General features: G+C 43.7%; 1 protein-coding gene across 1 annotated transcript in view; it reads right to left on the minus strand.

The window, feature by feature from the left end:
* Nucleotides 1–19628, minus strand: part of astn2 (astrotactin 2) — a gene marked incomplete at both ends in the record, with an annotated part of 472482 nt that overhangs the window by 46139 nt on the left and 406715 nt on the right. Inside the window, 2 exons of the mRNA XM_080756633.1 lie at nt 14881–15029; nt 16283–16416. Coding sequence (XP_080612759.1) covers nt 14881–15029; nt 16283–16416 — 283 coding nt within the window. The remainder of the gene's footprint in view (nt 1–14880; nt 15030–16282; nt 16417–19628) is intronic.

Raw genomic sequence — 19628 nt, forward strand, 5'->3', positions numbered from 1 at the left:
TTAAATAACGGTTTAAAAGTGGTTAAACACTAAAATGACATATGCGTTCCCGTCCTAAATGGGTTAAGGGGCTGTCCACGCCAATAATGACAACCTCTGAAGATAACTATACAACCATAATGACGTGTTGAGCGGCATGAATGAGTGACGAATGTTATACACTCTGTAAACACGTTGAACGTGAGTAATGCGCTAAAACGCCGTGCTCCGTGAGATCAGATGGATTCCGATTGGCTGTCAGTGTTCAAATCGTTCCATCAATTCGCTTCTGGAAGTGATCCCAATTACATCGTCTGTCACTGTCGTCACACAGTTGCGGTGTGTGGACGTTACATTGCCATCCACTTGAGCCAGAGGGAGGGGTTTTCAAAATGACATGCTAACTAAGACCTGAGGTCGGTTCTACAAAAATGTCTACTAAACGGTTTTATGAAAAAAACATGTTTCTTCTATATCGGTGATGCTCAAACCTTTTCATCTCAAGGACCCTGTGGCTCAGGAGGTAGAGCAGGTCGTCCAATGATCGGGTCGGCAGTTCGAATCCCGGCTCCTCCTGTCTACATGACAAACTGTCCATGGGCAAGACACTGAACCCCGCATTGCCTCCAGTGGTTGCCACCATTGGTGTGTGGATGCAATCCATTATTATTATATAAAGTATTTGGCCACCAATCCCCATCGCAAAATATGCTTGTATATATAGATCTGCTGTATTGGAATAGCCATAGGATAATATGGTTCAGAAATCTAAAATGACACAGATGCTTTTCTGGTTTTAACTGGTTAAAAGATTAAGACCTGAGACCAGATTCTACATGTCTTCTATAATCATATGTATCCATGTCAGTGGTTCTCAAACAGACCTGAGACCAGATTCCACATGTCTTCTATAATCATATGTATCCATGTCAGTGGTTCTCAAACAGACCTGAGACCAGATTCTACATGTCTTCTATAATCATATGTATCCATGTCAGTGGTTCTCAAACAGACCTGAGACCAGATTCTACATGTCTTCTATAATCATATGTATCCATGTCAGTGGTTCTCAAACAGACCTGAGACCAGATTCTACATGTCTTCTATAATCATATGTATCCATGTCAGTGGTTCTCAAACAGACCTGAGACCAGATTCTACATGTCTTCTATAATCATATGTATCCATGTCAGTGGTTCTCAAACAGACCTGAGACCAGATTCTACATGTCTTCTATAATCATATGTATCCATGTCAGTGGTTCTCAAACAGACCTGAGACCAGATTCTACATGTCTTCTATAATCATATGTATCCATGTCAGTGGTTCTCAAACAGACCTGAGACCAGATTCTACATGTCTTCTATAATCATATGTATCCATGTCAGTGGTTCTCAAACAGACCTGAGACCAGATTCTACATGTCTTCTATAATCATATGTATCCATGTCAGTGGTTCTCAAACAGACCTGAGACCAGATTCTACATGTCTTCTATAATCATATGTATCCATGTCAGTGGTTCTCAAACAGACCTGAGACCAGATTCCACATGTCTTCTATAATCATATGTATCCATGTCAGTGGTTCTCAAACAGACCTGAGACCAGATTCTACATGTCTTCTATAATCATAATATGTATCCATGTCAGTGGTTCTCAAACTTTTTCGTGTCAAGGAGCCCTACAATTATATACAGGGTATATTATATATGGCCACCGACCCCCATCTCATTATGTTGTTCCAGGGACCACCCCAGAAGACACAATTCCATGCAGTATGCAGGCCTATTGATGTACCATTAGGAGTGATAACAGGCAAACGATCAAAAAAACTGTTGTTCTATACGTTCTCTAACTGTGTAGAAGATGTTTAACAATAATGTGATTCTTGAGAGTGTAAAATGAAACCAAATGGATCCGTATAAAGATCGATAAGGGTCCATTTGGTTACCAACTCTCCATAATTTACCTCGTCAAGGACCACTGTTTGAAAACCGTTGGTCTAGAGGACGACTTATAGGTTGGAGAGAGTGAAACATGTTTTGCGGTGTGTGTGTGTGTGTGTGTGTGTGTGTGTGTGTGTGTGTGGAAAATAACTAAGTACATTTACATAGTTTACAAATACAATTCTGCTGTATTTGTACTTTAATTGAGCATTTCCAATTTCCAAATACGTTTACTTCCACTTCCACACTACTAGTTACTTTATAGAATTTTGTGACAAAACACAAACATTAGCCACTTTCAAAAGATTTTTAGATACCGGTATTTGAAAACTTGAAATGAGACATTCTGCACAATGAGTACTTTTACTCTCGGTATACTTTTGTACATGTACTTTTTGAATTCCGGACATTTACTTGCAACAGAGTATTTTTTTATTGCAGTATTGATACTTTAACTTATGATACTTACTTATTTTAAGACAATTGAGTACTTTTTCCACCACTGCGGTGTGTGTATGTTGTCATGGGTCTATGTATTCTGCGCATTCCGAGTGTGTCAACGCAGCTAAGCAACGTCCTCGTCCCCTTGCTATTGTGATTGTGTGTGAAAACTAGACCTACTGTATCATGTCCTAATTACATCCACTGTGCGAATCCATTACGAGCGTGATATAGAGGTGCCAGGACAAGTATGTGTCTGTGTCTATATTGGGGTGGCGGGGGAGAGAGAGAGAGAGAGAGAGAGAGAGCGGAGAGAGAGAGAGAGAGAGAGAGAGAGAGGTAGTGTAAAGTTTACACGTGAAAATGAGAGAAATGGACTGATAATGTGTGTTGCACAGTGTGGCACACAGAACTAGAGAGAGAGAGAGAGAGAGAGAGAGAGCGCAATGGAGCCTTTTGGACCCCTGCCTGCAATCTGCTGATGGCGGGGCTCGTGACGAGGGAGAGAGACGCGCGGCGTCCATTTTTAGCGATGAGGTCATCTTTAATTAACAAAACAAAGAGAGTCAGCTGTGTCACTCCAATCTGTTATCTGCACCCATGCTCAAGGACACCGTTTATCTTCATATAATTCAATCTCTTTGAACGAAGGCTTATCGACATATCGGCGAGGGCGGCGGGGAGGGGGGGGGGGGGATGGTTTTGCGCGTTGGCGCTAGAGGGTGGGGTGGGGGCTCATGCCTGGTCTCAGCCAATAATGGAGCCGTTACATATATGGGGGGGGGGGGGGGGGGGGGAGAGAAATACCGCTGACCCTCATCATAGACCAAGAAAGAGGTGGATGAGATGAGAAGAGTGTAACATAATGTGAAGAGAGAGGAGAGGAGGAGGAGAGGGGAGCAGAAGAGAGGGAAAGGGGGAGGGGGGTCTTAATGTCATTGATCCCAATAAGCCGGCTGGAGTGTGATGCAGGGATGAAAGTGGGACTAAAATAAAGGAAAAGATCAAATATCTCATTTCGCTATCTGTCCGACGGACGGACGGACAGTCAGACAGACAGACAGAGCCCATATGAGGTGACATCATCGCTATGTGACTCCTGGCACTGCCGTTATCTCTGCTCCTCCTCCTCTCGTCTACGCTCCCCCCCGCCCCCCCCCAGTCTTATCGTCTCTTCTTTTATTTATTCATCCCGTTTTGTGTGTTCATTTTTTCAAGAAATAACACGTTTGCCTGGGAGGAGAAAGTTAGAAGACATTATTAGTAATAATGTCTTCTAACTTTCTCATCCCTGCCAAACGGCTCTGCTTCCATGCCCATGTTGTCTCGCTCTGCTTCCATCCACGCTGCTAAATAAAGTCTCAGAAGACGGTGATGTCACACAAATGCACTCACAGGTTTTTAATTAGCACTAAGCAACACAGAGAGAGAGTGTCTGTCTGTGTGCGCTCGCATGTGTGTGGGTGCGTATACGTGCATGTGGGTGCATATATGTTCGTGTGTGTGCGTGTGCGTGTGTGTGTGTGCGCGCGTGCGTGCGTGTTTCATGGCGCTACGCTGATGTGCACACACAGGAACGTGTCACCTCCACTGTGATTTAAGGACAAGAATCCCAGATGATCAGACGATGGAACAAGATGAAGTAATCGTGGGGTTTGGGGGAAACCTCGGGATAACAGCATGGAGACACACACGTAATACGACTTGATGGTGGATACGAGGAGCGTGTATTTTCTGATAATTTACATTGTCATGTTCTGCAAGCCAAATGTTTGTCACTATCAGTGACACCTGCTCCTTGTGTACAAATGCATAGGTGTTCTGAACAGCATCATTTTAATTCTGACTAACCACCATGTATTGAGTTCGGTCAGGTTTGTCTCCCGAGTGGCGTGGAGGCTAAGCCTGCATATTCATTTATGGTTTTATTTATGTGGATTATGTCCGCCTCTGTTTGTCTTTGTATGTTATTTTGTATTGATTGATTGATTGAAACCAGCATTGAGTCCCCAGCAGTCAATATACAGAATCTGCTCAGAAAACCATGGCATGTGGTAGTTTGAAAATGGAGTATGGTATTTAAATTATTACTGAAGCCAGTTGCAAAGTAATTGCCAGAGATTGTGTCCTCAAAATACGAGGACGAAATTCGTGGACGGAATGTGTCTGCACGTCTTGCACGCTGTGAATTCTGCGCTGGGATTGGCTGGGATATGTTACATATAAGTGGCAGAGAGAAGGGAGAGAGAGCCAAGAGACAGAGAGAGGAGGATAGGTAGAGGTAGGGATTGGGTATATGTCATAATATCACCGAACGGGTATGGACAAGTATGACATAATTTCAAAAGCAGTCATTGGAGGGGCCTGTCCTGGGACTGTCACGATTCCATTACAGCAGGATAACAAGTGGATGTGACTTTCAAGTAAAGACAGTATCGCAGACATTGCCTACAGGAGTCGATCATTTCTTTACAACTTACTCGTCGGCGTGCATGACTGCATGGGATACATTTTCATATACTGTTAACATATTGTGAAAATGTTTTTTTTCTCTCCTCTCTGTGGATACATTCACTTATATTCAGCATAAATCCAGCCCACTTTAATCCCCTAATAAGATTATTTTCCAGTATATTGTCTGTGATTGTCAATAACCTCTCGCATATAGTGAAAGTTGGTTGCGCTTGTACAGGAATGCTAAGCCCCACAGTGATCCAACCCCCCCCCCCCCCCTCTCTCTCTCTCCCTCCCTCTCCCTCGACATGGCAGCCAGGCGTTGCTCCTGTGTCTGTCTTGGTGTGCCATCTAGAGGCCTGTACAAGCCCCCGATGAAACACATCAAGCACTATACAGTACACTCATGTCTGCGGCGCATGCAAACACCTCCATGAATAATGGTGGCAGTTGGCGAAATTGCGGTCGCGCGCACACACACACACACACACACACACACACACACACACACACACTAGAACAGTGGTTCTCAAAGTGGGGTCCGGGGACTCATGGAACCAATGGTTCACGAAATATTTATGGGGCCCTTGCCACTTCAAACAAGTTTGAGAAACTGTCTGTCCGTTTAATTTCAAGTACCTCCGGTTTGACATGCATTAGGCTACAGAGCCCCATTGAATGGCATTTCTATCTCTGGGACACCAATGTATATTGTAAAATCAAAGTTAATTTAACTCTTGAGAGTGTACAAATGGAACCAAATGGACCCGTTACCGCTATAGGGTCCATTTGGTTCCATTTGTACACTCTCTGAGTTACAGACCCACCAGGGTCCATTTGGTGCCTAATTATCATTTAGTTAACCCATTCTGACCGGGAACCCGTTTTGGTGTTAGCATTATGTTATATGCTTTAGCTATTGAAAAATAGCAGATCTACAAGCTCATAGCGCGCCACCGAGTGGCGCGCTACGAGCTTGTAGGTCTGCTATTTTTGAAAAATCGAAGAGCGACTGACATTTTTAGAATCTGATCTCAGGTCAGAATGGGTTAATCAGACCAGTTTGTGTCCAGTGGAAACCTGGTATGAATCTGATCTCAGGTCAGAATGGGTTAGCTGGGGGTCCCGGACCCCACTTTGGGAACCACTGTAGTAAAGTATCCAATCAATCAAAGAAACTCTATGGAGAATGGGCACCCTTATAATCATATGGTAAATTAATTAAAGGACCACGTCACCACTTTTCAACCTATCTTCATATAAAAATGCAAAACAAATCTACTCGATCTGTGTTTCACAGGCAGGCTGTGGGCAGTTCAGAAACCCATCCACCAGTGACATCATCGTTAGGCAGACTTTTTTCAAAAGATGGCTCCTATTTCCACATTGCAACTTTTCAGGAATAGAAAGCCTGCAGTTTTCTATTAGCTTGGATTCCCCATCGATGATGTCACAGGTGGGCGGGTTTCTGAACTGCCTACAGCCCACCTATGAGACACAGACTGAGTAGAAAAGAATTGTGCTATTTTATCATGATTATTAGTGAGGACCAATCATATGAAGATAGTTTGAAAATTTGTCAATACAAGTCAATACATCGCTTTCTTCATACAAGTTACAACATATAGCTGGGTCCGTAATGAAGCCATGAATAGTACAATAAGACAAAGATGGTCACCTTGTCACAAGAAGAAGAGTGGGAAACAGCAAAGAGATCATTTGCATCATTCCACATTCCTCTCTCAGCTTAGGTAAGGCCCTCTCTCTAGCAAACCAAACAAAACACAATAAAATCCTGTTTACAGATGGCTTTTTCAGAACAGTGCTGTTCCACCCAGCGTTGGTCAGCAACAAGCTAAACATTCGCCTCAGTTTGATTAGTAAATTCAAAACATATTTGCGGGCAGCCACTCTAGAACCCCTTGAAACAACAGGGTTTCTTGTGAAATTTTATTCCGTATCACAACAATTATGTGGAGTAAGTAGGCATGAAGGGGCAGAGATGAGGGGGGGGGGGGGGGGACATGTTTGCATTCTGTAAGAGGCAAGACATCTGCAAATGAGTCCGTCTGTCTGTTTATCTGCGTGTTTGTCCGGAAGATAATCTCGCAAACCACTTTGCCAATCAGCGCCAACATTTCTTGTGCCCGCTGCCAGTGGGCAATGGAAGTGAATGCTGGTCGGATTGGGCTGAAACCTTGCCCAAATATGGAGTCTACTGGGGCGCCGGTGGCCGAGTGGTTAAGGCGCCGAGGCACGTACCAGTTACTGCCTGACAAAGAGTCCCGGGTTCTGTTCCCTTGCCCGTTGGCTCCCACAACTTTCAAAAGCTTTGAGTAGTAGAAAGTAGTGGATCTCATGTCCTTACGAATTGTACAGTTATTACTCTGCAGAGGTATTGGAATTGTACAAGTTTTACTCTGAGGTATTTGAATTGTACAGGTATTACTCATGTGTTTGAATTGTACAGGCAGTACGCTGTGACGAGGTAGTTTAATTGTAGGGTACAGGCTTTAGTCCTGACATACTATTGGCATACTATACCATTCCATATTCCATATTCTTCTAGATCTATACATAAACGCAATCTGTGCACGCCTGTGTATTGGGCATAATCCGATCAATTGGCCTCCAAGTTGCCGTGTGTGTCCCAGATGACCCAGGGGTGTGCTCTGCTGATTGGCACGTTTTTAATAGAACTATTCACTAAAACCCACAACGTTAGCAGTTTTTGGCCAACGTCAAGAGGATGGTTCACATTATTGGGGGGCATACGTTAGTCCAACGCACCAACAGTCCGACATACGAGCAAGACTCAACCGTGGCTCTGACATGCGCCCTATAACCACACCAAAGGGTCTGACATGCCCCTTTAACCACACCAAAGGGTCTGACATGCGCCCTATAACCACACCAAAGGGTCTGACATGCGCCCTATAACCACACCAAAGGGTCTGACATGCGCCCTATAACCACACCAAAGGGTCTGACATGCGCCCTATAACCACACCAAAGGGTCTGACATGCGCCCTACAACCACACCAAAGGGTCAACCGTGGCTCTGACATGCGCCCTATAACCACACCAAAGGGTCAAGACGGTTTAAGCGTTGTCCCTGCGGTGTGATATGTCTTGTTGCATGTTGACCCACGTTGACCCTAGTGATTCAACGCATGGAATTCAATCACACCAAAGGGTCAAGACGGTTTTAGCGTTAACTCCTTGCAACCATTTGGACCCAAGGAGTTGCATGGTGACCCTTTGGTGTGGTTAGTCTAATAGTCTTAGTCTTAATGCAATGTTAATATTGCCAGATTGTTTAGTCTTAGTCGACTAAATATCAAAAACCTTAGTCGACTTAGACGTTAGTCTTACTCTTAGTCAACAAAATTAACACTGCCAGTTAAGACTCACCTGTGGTTCCGACATGCGTGGCAGGTTAAGACACATACTCCAGTTTTCAGTGATGAGGTGACCACTTCAACGGTGGTCACATCATCACCTGAAACTGGAGTATGAATAGGCTCTAAGAATCACCCGTGGCTCCGACATGTGTGGCCGGTTAAGATTCACCCGTGGCTCTGACATGCGTGGCCGGTTAAGATACATGTGTGGCCGGTAAAGACCCGTGGCTTCTGCGTGTGGTTAAGGTTAGGTAAGGGTTTGGGGTATAGGGTGTCAGACTATTGCACGTCAGACTGTTGTGGCACCCTACAAAGGATAGTTAGTCTCCGTGGTTGCTTGTTAACTGGAGGTCAAAGATCAGAACAAAGGGAATCAAAGATAAACGAAGGGGCACATTAGTGCCCTAAATTGTCTCCAGCAAACAGTGTGTACACAAGCTAGTTGAGCCATCTGTATATCACCACTGTCAGGTGGAAACCTTGTATGTCCAAAACTGTTACCTTTCGGTAAATGGGGGAAAAGAGCCTGTGTTTCCAATGGATCCAATGGAGTTCTTATTTAGTCACAAGTTCTTGTCAATACCTTTCATCTGTTCAATATTTATAAAACCCACAGGCAGACGTAACAACATTCACCTTAACTTAAAAAGAATAAAAAATAAAACACGAAAGGCCGATCTACAACGTTACAAGGTGTTGCGAGCTTGGTGGACCTCAGTTTTTTTCACTCATTGTGCACGACACACTTGTACGACAAAGCAGGGCATTAATTCACAAAAGATATTAAATGAAATACTGAGATACAAGGTTTCTGCCCGACGGCGAAAATATCTCCACATCCCAGCTTTTAAACTTTTTTCTTCTTTTTTTTCTTTACTTTAAGGTCACATGCAGCTAAGTGCTCACATTGAATTGTGTCTTTTATGGTGATGAGCCCGGGGTTCCAGGCAAGTGAAGGATCAAGTGGGAGCTTGGAGTTAACAAGCTTGATCTGAGCCATGTACCTGTCTGCTCACATCCGCACTGGAGGAAGCCTGGCTTTACGACCTGGAAATGGGAGTCTTTCAAGGACAGAAGGCAAAGATTTCCCCTTATTGACAAGTGATGTGGGGTATTTCTTTGTCCCTCACAGTGCCACAGGGAGGGTAATGCTTCATTTGTACTCTGTCGATGATGTCACTGGTGGACGGGTTTCTGAACTGCCCACAGCCCTCCAATGAGACACAGGCCGAGTAGAAAATAATTGTACTTTATTTTTATTTTTATGAAAATATCCTAAAAACGGGGTCGGAATTATAATCAGGGAACTATATTATTTGACATTCAATGTTTTTCCACAAATGAGTCTTGAAAAATGGGGGTTGTCTTAGGCGCGATTCATACTCCTATTTTAGAGCCGAATAAAAGTCGGTTCGGCTCTGTAGAGCCTACAATGTGACGTCATTTGATGTTCGGGGGGGCGGATACCGTCCCAAAGTCGTATCTTCGGTGCTAATAAAAAAATCTGACGACCAAAATCATTTCGGCACTACAGCGGTAAAATAGGAGTATGAATCGGCACTTATAATCAGAGCCCTTATCAAAAAGAGTCGTCTTATATACTGTGAAGATAGCTTGAAAAGTGGTGAAGTGGTCCTTTAATGAGGTAAAAATTATTTATGTGTCTCCAGACAGAACCAAACGTTGTTTTTACAGTTGGACCTGTATTATGCAGTGGTGGAAAAAGTACTCAATACTGCAATGTAGAAATACTACAAGTAAAAGTCTGGAATAGAAGTTGAAAGTTGCGGGGTTCTATTCTAGGACACACCAAAACTCTTTGACAAAAAATTGCCGATCCACAAGCTTCTATCAACGGATATCTTTGGGTCAAAATGTAAGCCCGAGAATAGGGATGGGAGGGTTCAGGTGGTTAAGAGAGGCACTTTGCCTCTCTTACCTGTAGGGACAGGACAAGGGGAAAGCCTGGGGATGATCCCGCCATGCATAAAGAGCTGGATTTATGGACATGGAAGACTGAACTGCTGTCTGACCACATCAAAGGCGGCGCCAATCCATCTCCTGGTCGCCGCTGACCTCAAACAGAAGATTTGCGAGGGAGACGGGACTGCCGCTTAAGAAATGATGACTCTTTTACGAACCTATACAACCCACTGCTCAGTGGGCAGATCTAAGGGGGATGGAGCTTCTCGGTGCTGATGGTTTGCACAGATGTGTGTGTGTGTGTGTGTGTGTGTGGGGGGGGGGGGGGGGGGGGGGCTGCAGACCACCCGTATCACCCTGAAGCATCAACAACACTCGGTTGGGCAAAAGGACAAAACAACAAAGATGGTAAGATAATAAGATAAGCAGCCGTGGACAAAGTACTGAACTGCAGTACTTCCTGAGTCAAAGTATATAGTTAGACTCCTCCTGGTCAAATGTTACTCGACTGCAAGTGAAAGTTCCCCTGGCAAATGTAGACTTGAGATCTGCTCTTCCTATATTCAGCAATTAGTGTAGATTTTCATCTTACACAAACAAACAAAGATATCTGTGGACGAGCAAATAGGCTATTTTGGTCCTACACAAATTACATTCCCATTGACAATGAATATTATTTTACGTTATGATGATAATTCTGAATACTGAAGTAGTTTTAAAAGCAAGTTCTCCGGTACTTTAACTCAATTACAAATGTGACTGAACAAACTTTCACTTGTACTAGTTTTGTCGACTAAAACTATGACAAGAAATGTCCGACTACCTGTTTTCACTAAGGAAAACCAAATTAAAATGAAATAAAAACTAAGCACTAAAACTGTATCAACTAAATTGATTAGTCTGACTCTGATTAACCACCTGTGTTATACTTCAAGGCGTGTGGGAAATAAATACAGATCTGCGGTACAAGATTGTTGTATCGCGATGCATTATGAGCTTGTTTATTTGTTGTTGTTGAACATTTTAAGACTATTTTAATAATCTCCGCCCCCCTCCCCTCCCCTCCCCCAAATTGACACCCCCAGAATAGTGAGGCCAGGGTGAGCGTGGTTAAGAATTCCCTAGACTCCACACAAATCCATGCTTCCAAGTTTGTATCAGCAGTCTGATCACCGCATAGTTCTGCAGAACAATGGGAGGTTTTTGATTCCATCTTCTCTCCAGTTCAAATGAGAGCCACGCACGAGGGCTCATGGTTTTACAGTTTATGAGATGATCCCAAAAAGATGTTTCCAACTGAAAAGGACTGTATACATGGACCCACCCCCACCAATCTGCATGAGTTACATACACCCCGACCCCCATGCCTTTGGTCCTACACCACTGATTACCGATATTAAAATTGTGTGTGTGTGTGTGTGTGTGTGTGTGTGTGTGTGTGTGTGTGTGTGTGTGTGTGTGTGTGTGTGTGTGTGTGTGTGTGTGTGTGTATGCGCGCACATACACATGCGTGCGTGCGTGTGTGTGTGCGTGTTTCTAGATATGAAACGGGGTAAAGTGCCACTGGCAGCAGAGGGCGAGCCAAGTTTCGTGGGGTTTAGAAGAAAGCCCAACCTTAAAATGGACTCACATGCTATTGGGTTTGGGGTGTCGTCAGATTGGCCTGACCTCCATGACCTCTGTGTGAGAACTGGGGTATCCCTGTGCTGGGTTCGACCTGACTCTGAATCTGTAGCAGTTTCTGAGGACATTATTACCAACTGTTTATTACTGACTGTTACTGTCAGTAAGGGGTACTGTAATTGATACGGAACACCATACGTGTGTGTGTGTGTGTGTGTGTGTGTGTGTGTGTGTGTGTGTGTGTGTGTGGGTGTGTGTGTGTGTGTGTGTGTGTGTGTGTGTGTGTGTTCTAGACAGTCATTAGTCCGACATCGACAACCATTCTCTACCCTAACCTAAACATAATAGCAAGCACGGGAGCAGCGCAGTTCGAGCGGGCTCGGGAGTCGAACCCGCAGCACATCGTCCGGCTAGCTTGGCAGCCTAGGTGCCCAGACGGTTGAACTAAACGTCCGGTCCTGGAGGAAGACTTTCTCCAGTGCTGAAATTTCAACAGCAATAGAGCAGACCATCTCACAGCTAGGCTACAGATGTAAACTTTGAGTTTTTATCTTTGGCAGCCTACAAGGCATGCGCGCAAGTTGGTTGTGAGGGGCCTACAAATGACCGGCCTCTCCAAAAGGAGGGCCTTGGGGGTCTTTGAGATGACAATGAGAACGGCTGCTTTAAGACGCACATAATAACTAACGACAGTCCCACTGATAACCTACGTCATTCCAACTTTTCTCAGACGTGGACAGGAAAGACGCAAAGCCATGACTGAGAATTAAATCCAGAGACGACGTAAAGGACAAAAGACAGCGACTCCGAAATGTGAATGACGCCGTCTTCCAGCGGAATGAGATTTATGGTGGTGACTGGCGCACACAATGGGGTGAGTCAGCCTCGCCATCTGCCCCTTTGCACTACACCTCGTCTGTGGCCCGTGGGGGAAAGTAACCAAGTACATTTACTCAGGTGCTGTACTGTATTATGACTTAATTCCTTTTGAGGAGCGCTAGCCCCTCCTATATGTCCAGCTTTGAGGGTTTGTTTAAACACAAACATTGTGAAAACACAAACATTGAAGACGAAGGTGAGGACGCAAATTGTGATTGGCCGGAATGAGATGATGTATGATGATAAGAGCGCCCCTCACTTCATACAGGTGTGATTCTTTACTTTTATTTAAATTTTATTTTCCATTTTACCTTGTACTTCTGCTCCACTACATCCCAGATTCCCAGGCAAATATTGTACTTTAGGTTTCTGTAAAACCTGATCTTTGATACCAATACTTTAGTCCTTTTACTCGTGTAACAGGGATTTCAGACTGAGTAGTTCTACACTGTGGGATCGCTATACTTACACTTGCATGCACTGAAGTAAGGCCACCTACCACACAAGCTGTTCAGGTCAAAAAGACATTTCTTTTTAAATAACCACTTCAGTCCTGGATACATTTCGGCCATTTGAAAATAGCCAATCTACAAGCTCACAGTGTGTTGGCCTCACGACATAATACAAGTTGTAAATCTGCTATTTTCAAAATATTCGAATCCATTCAAAAACCTTCGAATACATTCTGCATAGTAAGTACTTTCTACTTTTGGTACGTTAAAAAAAATGTTTTATGCCAATACTTTTATACTTTTACTTGTAACAGATCAGCATTTCTATACTGCAGTATTGATACTTTTTTACTCAAGTACAAGTGAGTACTTTTTCCACCACTGTTGGTGGCCAATCTTTCATAGGCAGCCCTCCCAGGGGTGATGGATGGGCCTGTCCACGCTGCCCAATGACTACAGCCGGCTACTTCCAGATCACCTCATTTCTCCAGCGTTATTAAATTCATATCACCCCAGCCTCTGACTCAAACCCCCCCACCCCCACCTCTCTCTCCCCCCACACCACCACCACCACCAGCTAGACTTGGGGGTCATCACCATTTACGGCGCCTGTCAAATTGCCCTGCACTGTCCTCTGTCCTCCTCCTCCACTCATCTTCCTTTGACGTCCTCCTCCTCCTCATCTAAGGACCAAGCAAATCACTGAGAGGATGTATGCAAACTGACACTTTATAGAGCCAATAGCGAGACTTTTTACATTTCTTATATGTCTTTATCAACGAGTGGATATGAAAAGAACATTCTAAAGAGAGTATTTTTTATAATCGACTAAATCGAATATTTTTAACAGCTTTTATTGACAGTGGAGAGAGAGAGAGAGAGAGAGAGAGAGAGACGAAGTGCGGAGAGAGTATAGCGGCATGACTGTCAGCAAATGTTCCAGCTAGAATCGAACCGGTGTCACACTGATCTGAGCCCTGCCCCCATGTGGCATGCAGCCTAATCTTTCGTCTGTCAGGTCATGCCTTCCTGTCCCGCAGGGGGGGTGTCTCAATTTAAGGACTTTTTATGATGTTTTTAATACTGTAGCTCAAAAGATGCCCTCCTCCCTGCGTGCGTGCATGCGTGCGTGCGTGCAACAGTGACACTTGGTAGTCAACAAACGCTATTTCCGTTGTCTACTTGGACGGACAGACACACAGGGACACACCTAGTTGTCTATAGGAGTGGCTAGCACCACTCAAAAAGACCTTACTGAGTCAAAAGTAACCAAAAAAACTATACTATTAAAAACTCGTCAAATTGTCACATATAATAAGAAAGAGGCAAACATTGTGAAAATAGCTGATCTACAAGCTCACAATGCCTCGGGTTGTGAGATGTTGTGAACTTGTAGATTTTCACAATCTGTGGAACCTAGTCAAACTAAATCAACTGCCTCAACTTCCGACCGCCAGGGTGGGGGGTCCAGTGGCGGCTCTACAGGGGGGCATTGGGGTGTAATGCCCACCCAGATTGAACTTTGTGCCCCTCCAGTCCAGATTGGCCAGTAGTACCCCAACAATATTTTAATTTGTTTTACAAAATGTTAAATCTATAAGTTCTTCATGATTGTTAAAAATAAATATTTTTTTATTTTATGCAGAAGACATTATAATGCTTAACATCATTGTATTAGTTGTTGTTGGTGTTTGTCCCGACACTAACAACCCACCCAATGTTTGGGGAACCAGTGATATACAGACCGATCTATTCGCCAGAAATAAAAGGCGTCTTACCCGTGTAGATCTCTGCCTCGGAGGGGTCCTCCACCCGCTTGTGCTGCAGGATGTAGTCGGAGACCTTGCATCCGATCAGAGGCTCCACGTCCGTCCACTCTAGCGCCACCATGCTGCTGGAGGGCTCCAGGTGAGGTGCGAGGCGCAAGCTATACAGCAGGGGACACGACAGAGAGGAAGCATGGATTAAAGCCAAAATTAAATCTCAAGATTGAAGCATTGGGTACAGGCTTTAGTTCCGACATACTATTGATCCGAAACCTCAATCCCTAACCTAACCATAACCGCAAGCACGGGAGCAGCGCATGTCGGACCATCGCATTTTCGCATCGCATGTCCCCACCAGAGCATGTGAGCGGAGCGAGGAGCGGAGTTTGAGAACCAGTGGTTCTCAAACTTTTATGCTTCTCAAACGAAGCATAAAAGTCATGGAAATACTAAATAAAATAAAGCAGCAAGTAAGCAGGTCGGAGAGGCTTATCGTTGGGATTACTTTCTGCATTCTTTGACACATCTTTCTAGTCGAACTGTTGTAGCAGCTCCACATTTATTCTGTTTCTCAATGAAAGTTATCGGGGGGGAAACAGTGGCTGAAGGGTATGACTCAGACAACATAGTCCCCTGACTATTATTAAGTCACCGTAGGTGAGAGAGCAGAACCTCATGTTCTTTCTGGAGTGGGTGTTGAGGCTGACTGACAGCAATTAGAACCTTTGGGACTGAGCTCGTGGCACACATCTTCAACGACTATATCCTTGGAGGACTTATGCCTGGTTTAGTTTATGGTCGCAATGGTGTGCAATGTGCAAATCGTCGCCGCCAGGCAGAACGCTCGTATATCAGCGTTTCAACTTTTTACGTTTGTTTTGTTCGTAAATGAAGGCCCTATATGTCATCGTCGTACACGAGTGTCACATTTTTCACAGTGTGAAAAGTAGCCAATCAATTATAGTCAACATTTTAAAAATGTTAGTAAAATAATACTTTTAAAAAGTTACGTTTTTTTGGACATTATGAGGTTTCCACCCGGCAGCAAAGAAATTAAATATTTGACTCCCGTTCAAATTCGCATCCCTTGCCTCTTGTGTTCAACGTTGGTGAACTTGTACTCTAGTTTCTTCAATTGGCAAGCATCCAGGGGGTCCCCAGCAAAACGAGGAACAATTCAAACATGTCAGCATTATTTAATATTTTAGGGCCGATCCACAAGCGCACACAGCGACCACAAAGCTATACAACGCATTATTGACTCGTATGTTTGTATCCCATGGGTCCCTTCCCAGAAATGTAGTGGAAGTACAATATTTGTCTTTACAATCAATAGAATAATCACTAAGCAGATAATCGATGGTGTGTGTGTGCAATCGGCCTAGGGAAGGTCAACAGTCCTGCTCCTACTCACATGGGCTGCCTCAGGGGACTGCAGTTGGGCAGGCCGTCTTTGCTCAAGGCACTCAGGTCACACCGACACCAGTTGTCGATGACATCGCCCTTTCCGGCACACCAGTATGAGCTCATCGTGGCACTCTTGAAGGCCTGCGAAAAGTAACAGGTGAGAAAAATGCAATTATCTCTTGGTATATGTACTCCTCCCTCTCCCCTCGCCATCGCTGACTCATGTGGTAGGTCTGCGTGTGCGTCTCCGCCTCGCCATTTCGATGGCGCGCACACACACACGCACACACACGCACACACACACACACACACACACACACACACACACACACACACACACACACACACACACACACACACACACACACACACACACACACACACACACACACACACACACACACACACACACACACACACACACACACACACACACACACACACACACACACACACACACACACACAGCTTTCTCACCTCTCTGCTGGAAGAGGCAGAGGGGTGTGTCTATGATGTCAGTGTGCAGTGGTGGAAAGTAACTAAGTACATGATTCACTCAAGTACTGTACTTACTGTACAGCTGACAACATTGTGAGCTTGTAGATCAAGGACAAAATGTATATAGGGCTGAAGTGGTTACTTTAGGTTTTGTAATAATAATCAAAATCTACAATGTAACTATAGTAACTGAAGTGATATGGGAATGCTCACGCTAAGTACAAATACCTCACAGTTGTACTTAAAAGGTCGACTTCACTCATTTTCAACCTATCTTCTTTGTTGTCACAAATGTTCATGATAAAATAGCACTTTTTTCCCCCTGCTCGGTCCATGTCTCATATAGGACGACTGTGGGCAGTTCAGAAATCCGTTTTCCAGTGACATCATCGCATATTTTCTTTTAATATTTAGATTTTTATTATCACTTATTATCGCCATAACGATGGCTTCCATTATAGCATGGTAACCTTTCAGAAATAGAAAGCCTGCGGTTTCTATTAGCTTGGATCCCCCATTTGCCCATTGATGATGTGACTGGAAGAGGTGTTTCTGAACTGCCCACAGCCCTCCTATGAGACACAGACGGACTAGAAATAAATGGTGCTATTCTATCATGAACATAAGTGAGGAGTGGACCAATTGCAGATAGGTTGAAAAGTGTTGAAGTTTACGTACAAATTTGTACTTTACTTGAGTATTCCCATATTAATTTAGTTACGAGTTACTTTGTAGATTTTGATTATTATTATTATTTTTTTAATATATATTTTTATCCCACGATTTTGTAACCCATTTTCACCCCTGTGTCAATCATCTAATGTGATCCTGGGCTCTACACACCCTCCACCAACCTAGTCCCCATATATGGGGGACATGGGGAGAGCAACGGACTCATGCTTCCTTCATGCCTGAGTGTCCAAGTTGCTCCTTTACACCTGACAGGGGGGAGTTTCCCTGGTTGGACGTAGCGCGTGGAATGAACACGTTATTCCAACCAGTTCCTTTCCCCTCCATCAGGCGCCCCGGCTGGCCAGGGGGATTTTTGATTATTATTACAAAACATACATTAACCACTTCAGCCCTATATACATTTCGGCCATTTGAAAATATATAGCTGATCTACAAGCTCACAATGTCAGCTATTTTAAAAATACTTTTACACATTTTAGTCCAAGCTAAGAACCTAACAGTGGAATATCTATATTCCACTGTTAAGGAACCTAACAGTGGAATAAAACAATGAATATACACTATAGAGTACTACTATACATAAAATGCTATTTAAGTTACATAAGTTGAACCTTTGCAAGTGCTACGGGGCGGCTAAAATGTCTTTAAAAGAAAACCCCAATAAATATACTTTATAAAAAAAAAAAGGAGTCTGAAGAGGTGGGCTTTCAGACTACGGCGGAAGATTGGGAGTGAGTCTGCGGTTCTGATTGCAACGGGAAGTGCATTCCATAGTATTGGAGCCAGAAGGGAGAAGAGTTTGGGACGTGAGGAGCGTTGTCCCGGCGTTTTTTGTGAATGTACTTCCAAAAAATCAAATCAATTAAAAAATCTATAAAAGAATCAATAAAAACAATCAATTAAAAAAACGAATGAAAAAAAATCAATAAAAAAAAATCAATGAAAATCAATAAAAAGAATCAATGAATAAAAGGACAGGTAGGAACCAAAATTCTCAAACGCGGATTTTCCGAGTCGTTCGTTTCCGCCGGGACATATTTGCGGTGCGCACATATGTCAGCCAATGAGAAAACTAGCTGGACTAGCTTACACATCGATTATAGGCCGTCCTTGTGAACTCGTGAAACGTCATCAGTCGCCAACCAAGTACCATTCCAATTCTCAAGTTCACATTTGGCCAAGTACAGACCAAATCCCCGGATGTTAACTTGATCCGCCCACTTTACCAAGTCTACTGCGGAGCAGACTTTTCACTGGAAATTGCTTGTGATGTGACGTGTTGATAGTTTGTAGATCTGCGCTGAACATGTTCACAGTAGCAATGCGGTGATTGGTCAATTTGGGTGAAGCAAGCTGAGATGGTGATGTCACCAAGTACGCTGCTATTCCAATCCTCAGAATCACCGTACTCGCGTCCTCCCGTCCTCGGAAGTATGGACTCCCGAGGCCAACTTGCTAGTCTGAACTCCCAAGGACGCAAGTCTGAACTTCCCAACTTCGGGTATTGAGAAACGGCCATAGACTCAGCTTGCTATAGAGCGTCGCAGTCCCGCCCCCTTTCATGACGACGCCAGGCCCAGGAAATAATTCCCAATGCATTTTCCCCTTAGACATTTCCAAAAGTATTTATTTAAAGACCTTATAAGCGTCGTACAAAGCCAACTCGAGTTGTGACAAATCATGACAACAAACACAATATTTTGGACCAAACAAATAATTACAAAGAAGAAAAACAACAAAAGTTTTTTCTTATTTCTAATTATTTGTTCCGCCCAAAACATTATGTTTATTGTCATGATTTGTCACAACTCAAGTCTATGAGGAAAATGAACATGAGTATTATTTTCCGGGTCTCTCGAGGGGGTGGGACTGCGACGCTCTATTGCATAGCAGCTGGTAAAAAAATCAATGAAAAAAATCATTGAACATCTATGAAAAAAATCTATGAAAATCTATAAATGCACTTCCATCTATAAAAAATATCAATGAAAAAAAAAAGTGGCTTGACATTAAGGCTTGTCCTGGACAAGTGCATTACAATTTTACTTGTCACTCTTGGTTTCGTTTTTATGTGACGCTCATACCAGCCAAAAGTATTGTCATTGCCATATTGCCATTATTGTCTGGCTTTCCTAATCATCACCTTTCCAATATTGTTAAAA

This window comes from Protomyctophum bolini, assembly GCF_963924005.1.
Source record: "Protomyctophum bolini genome assembly, chromosome: 22".
Taxonomy (NCBI): Eukaryota; Metazoa; Chordata; class Actinopteri; order Myctophiformes; family Myctophidae; genus Protomyctophum; species Protomyctophum bolini.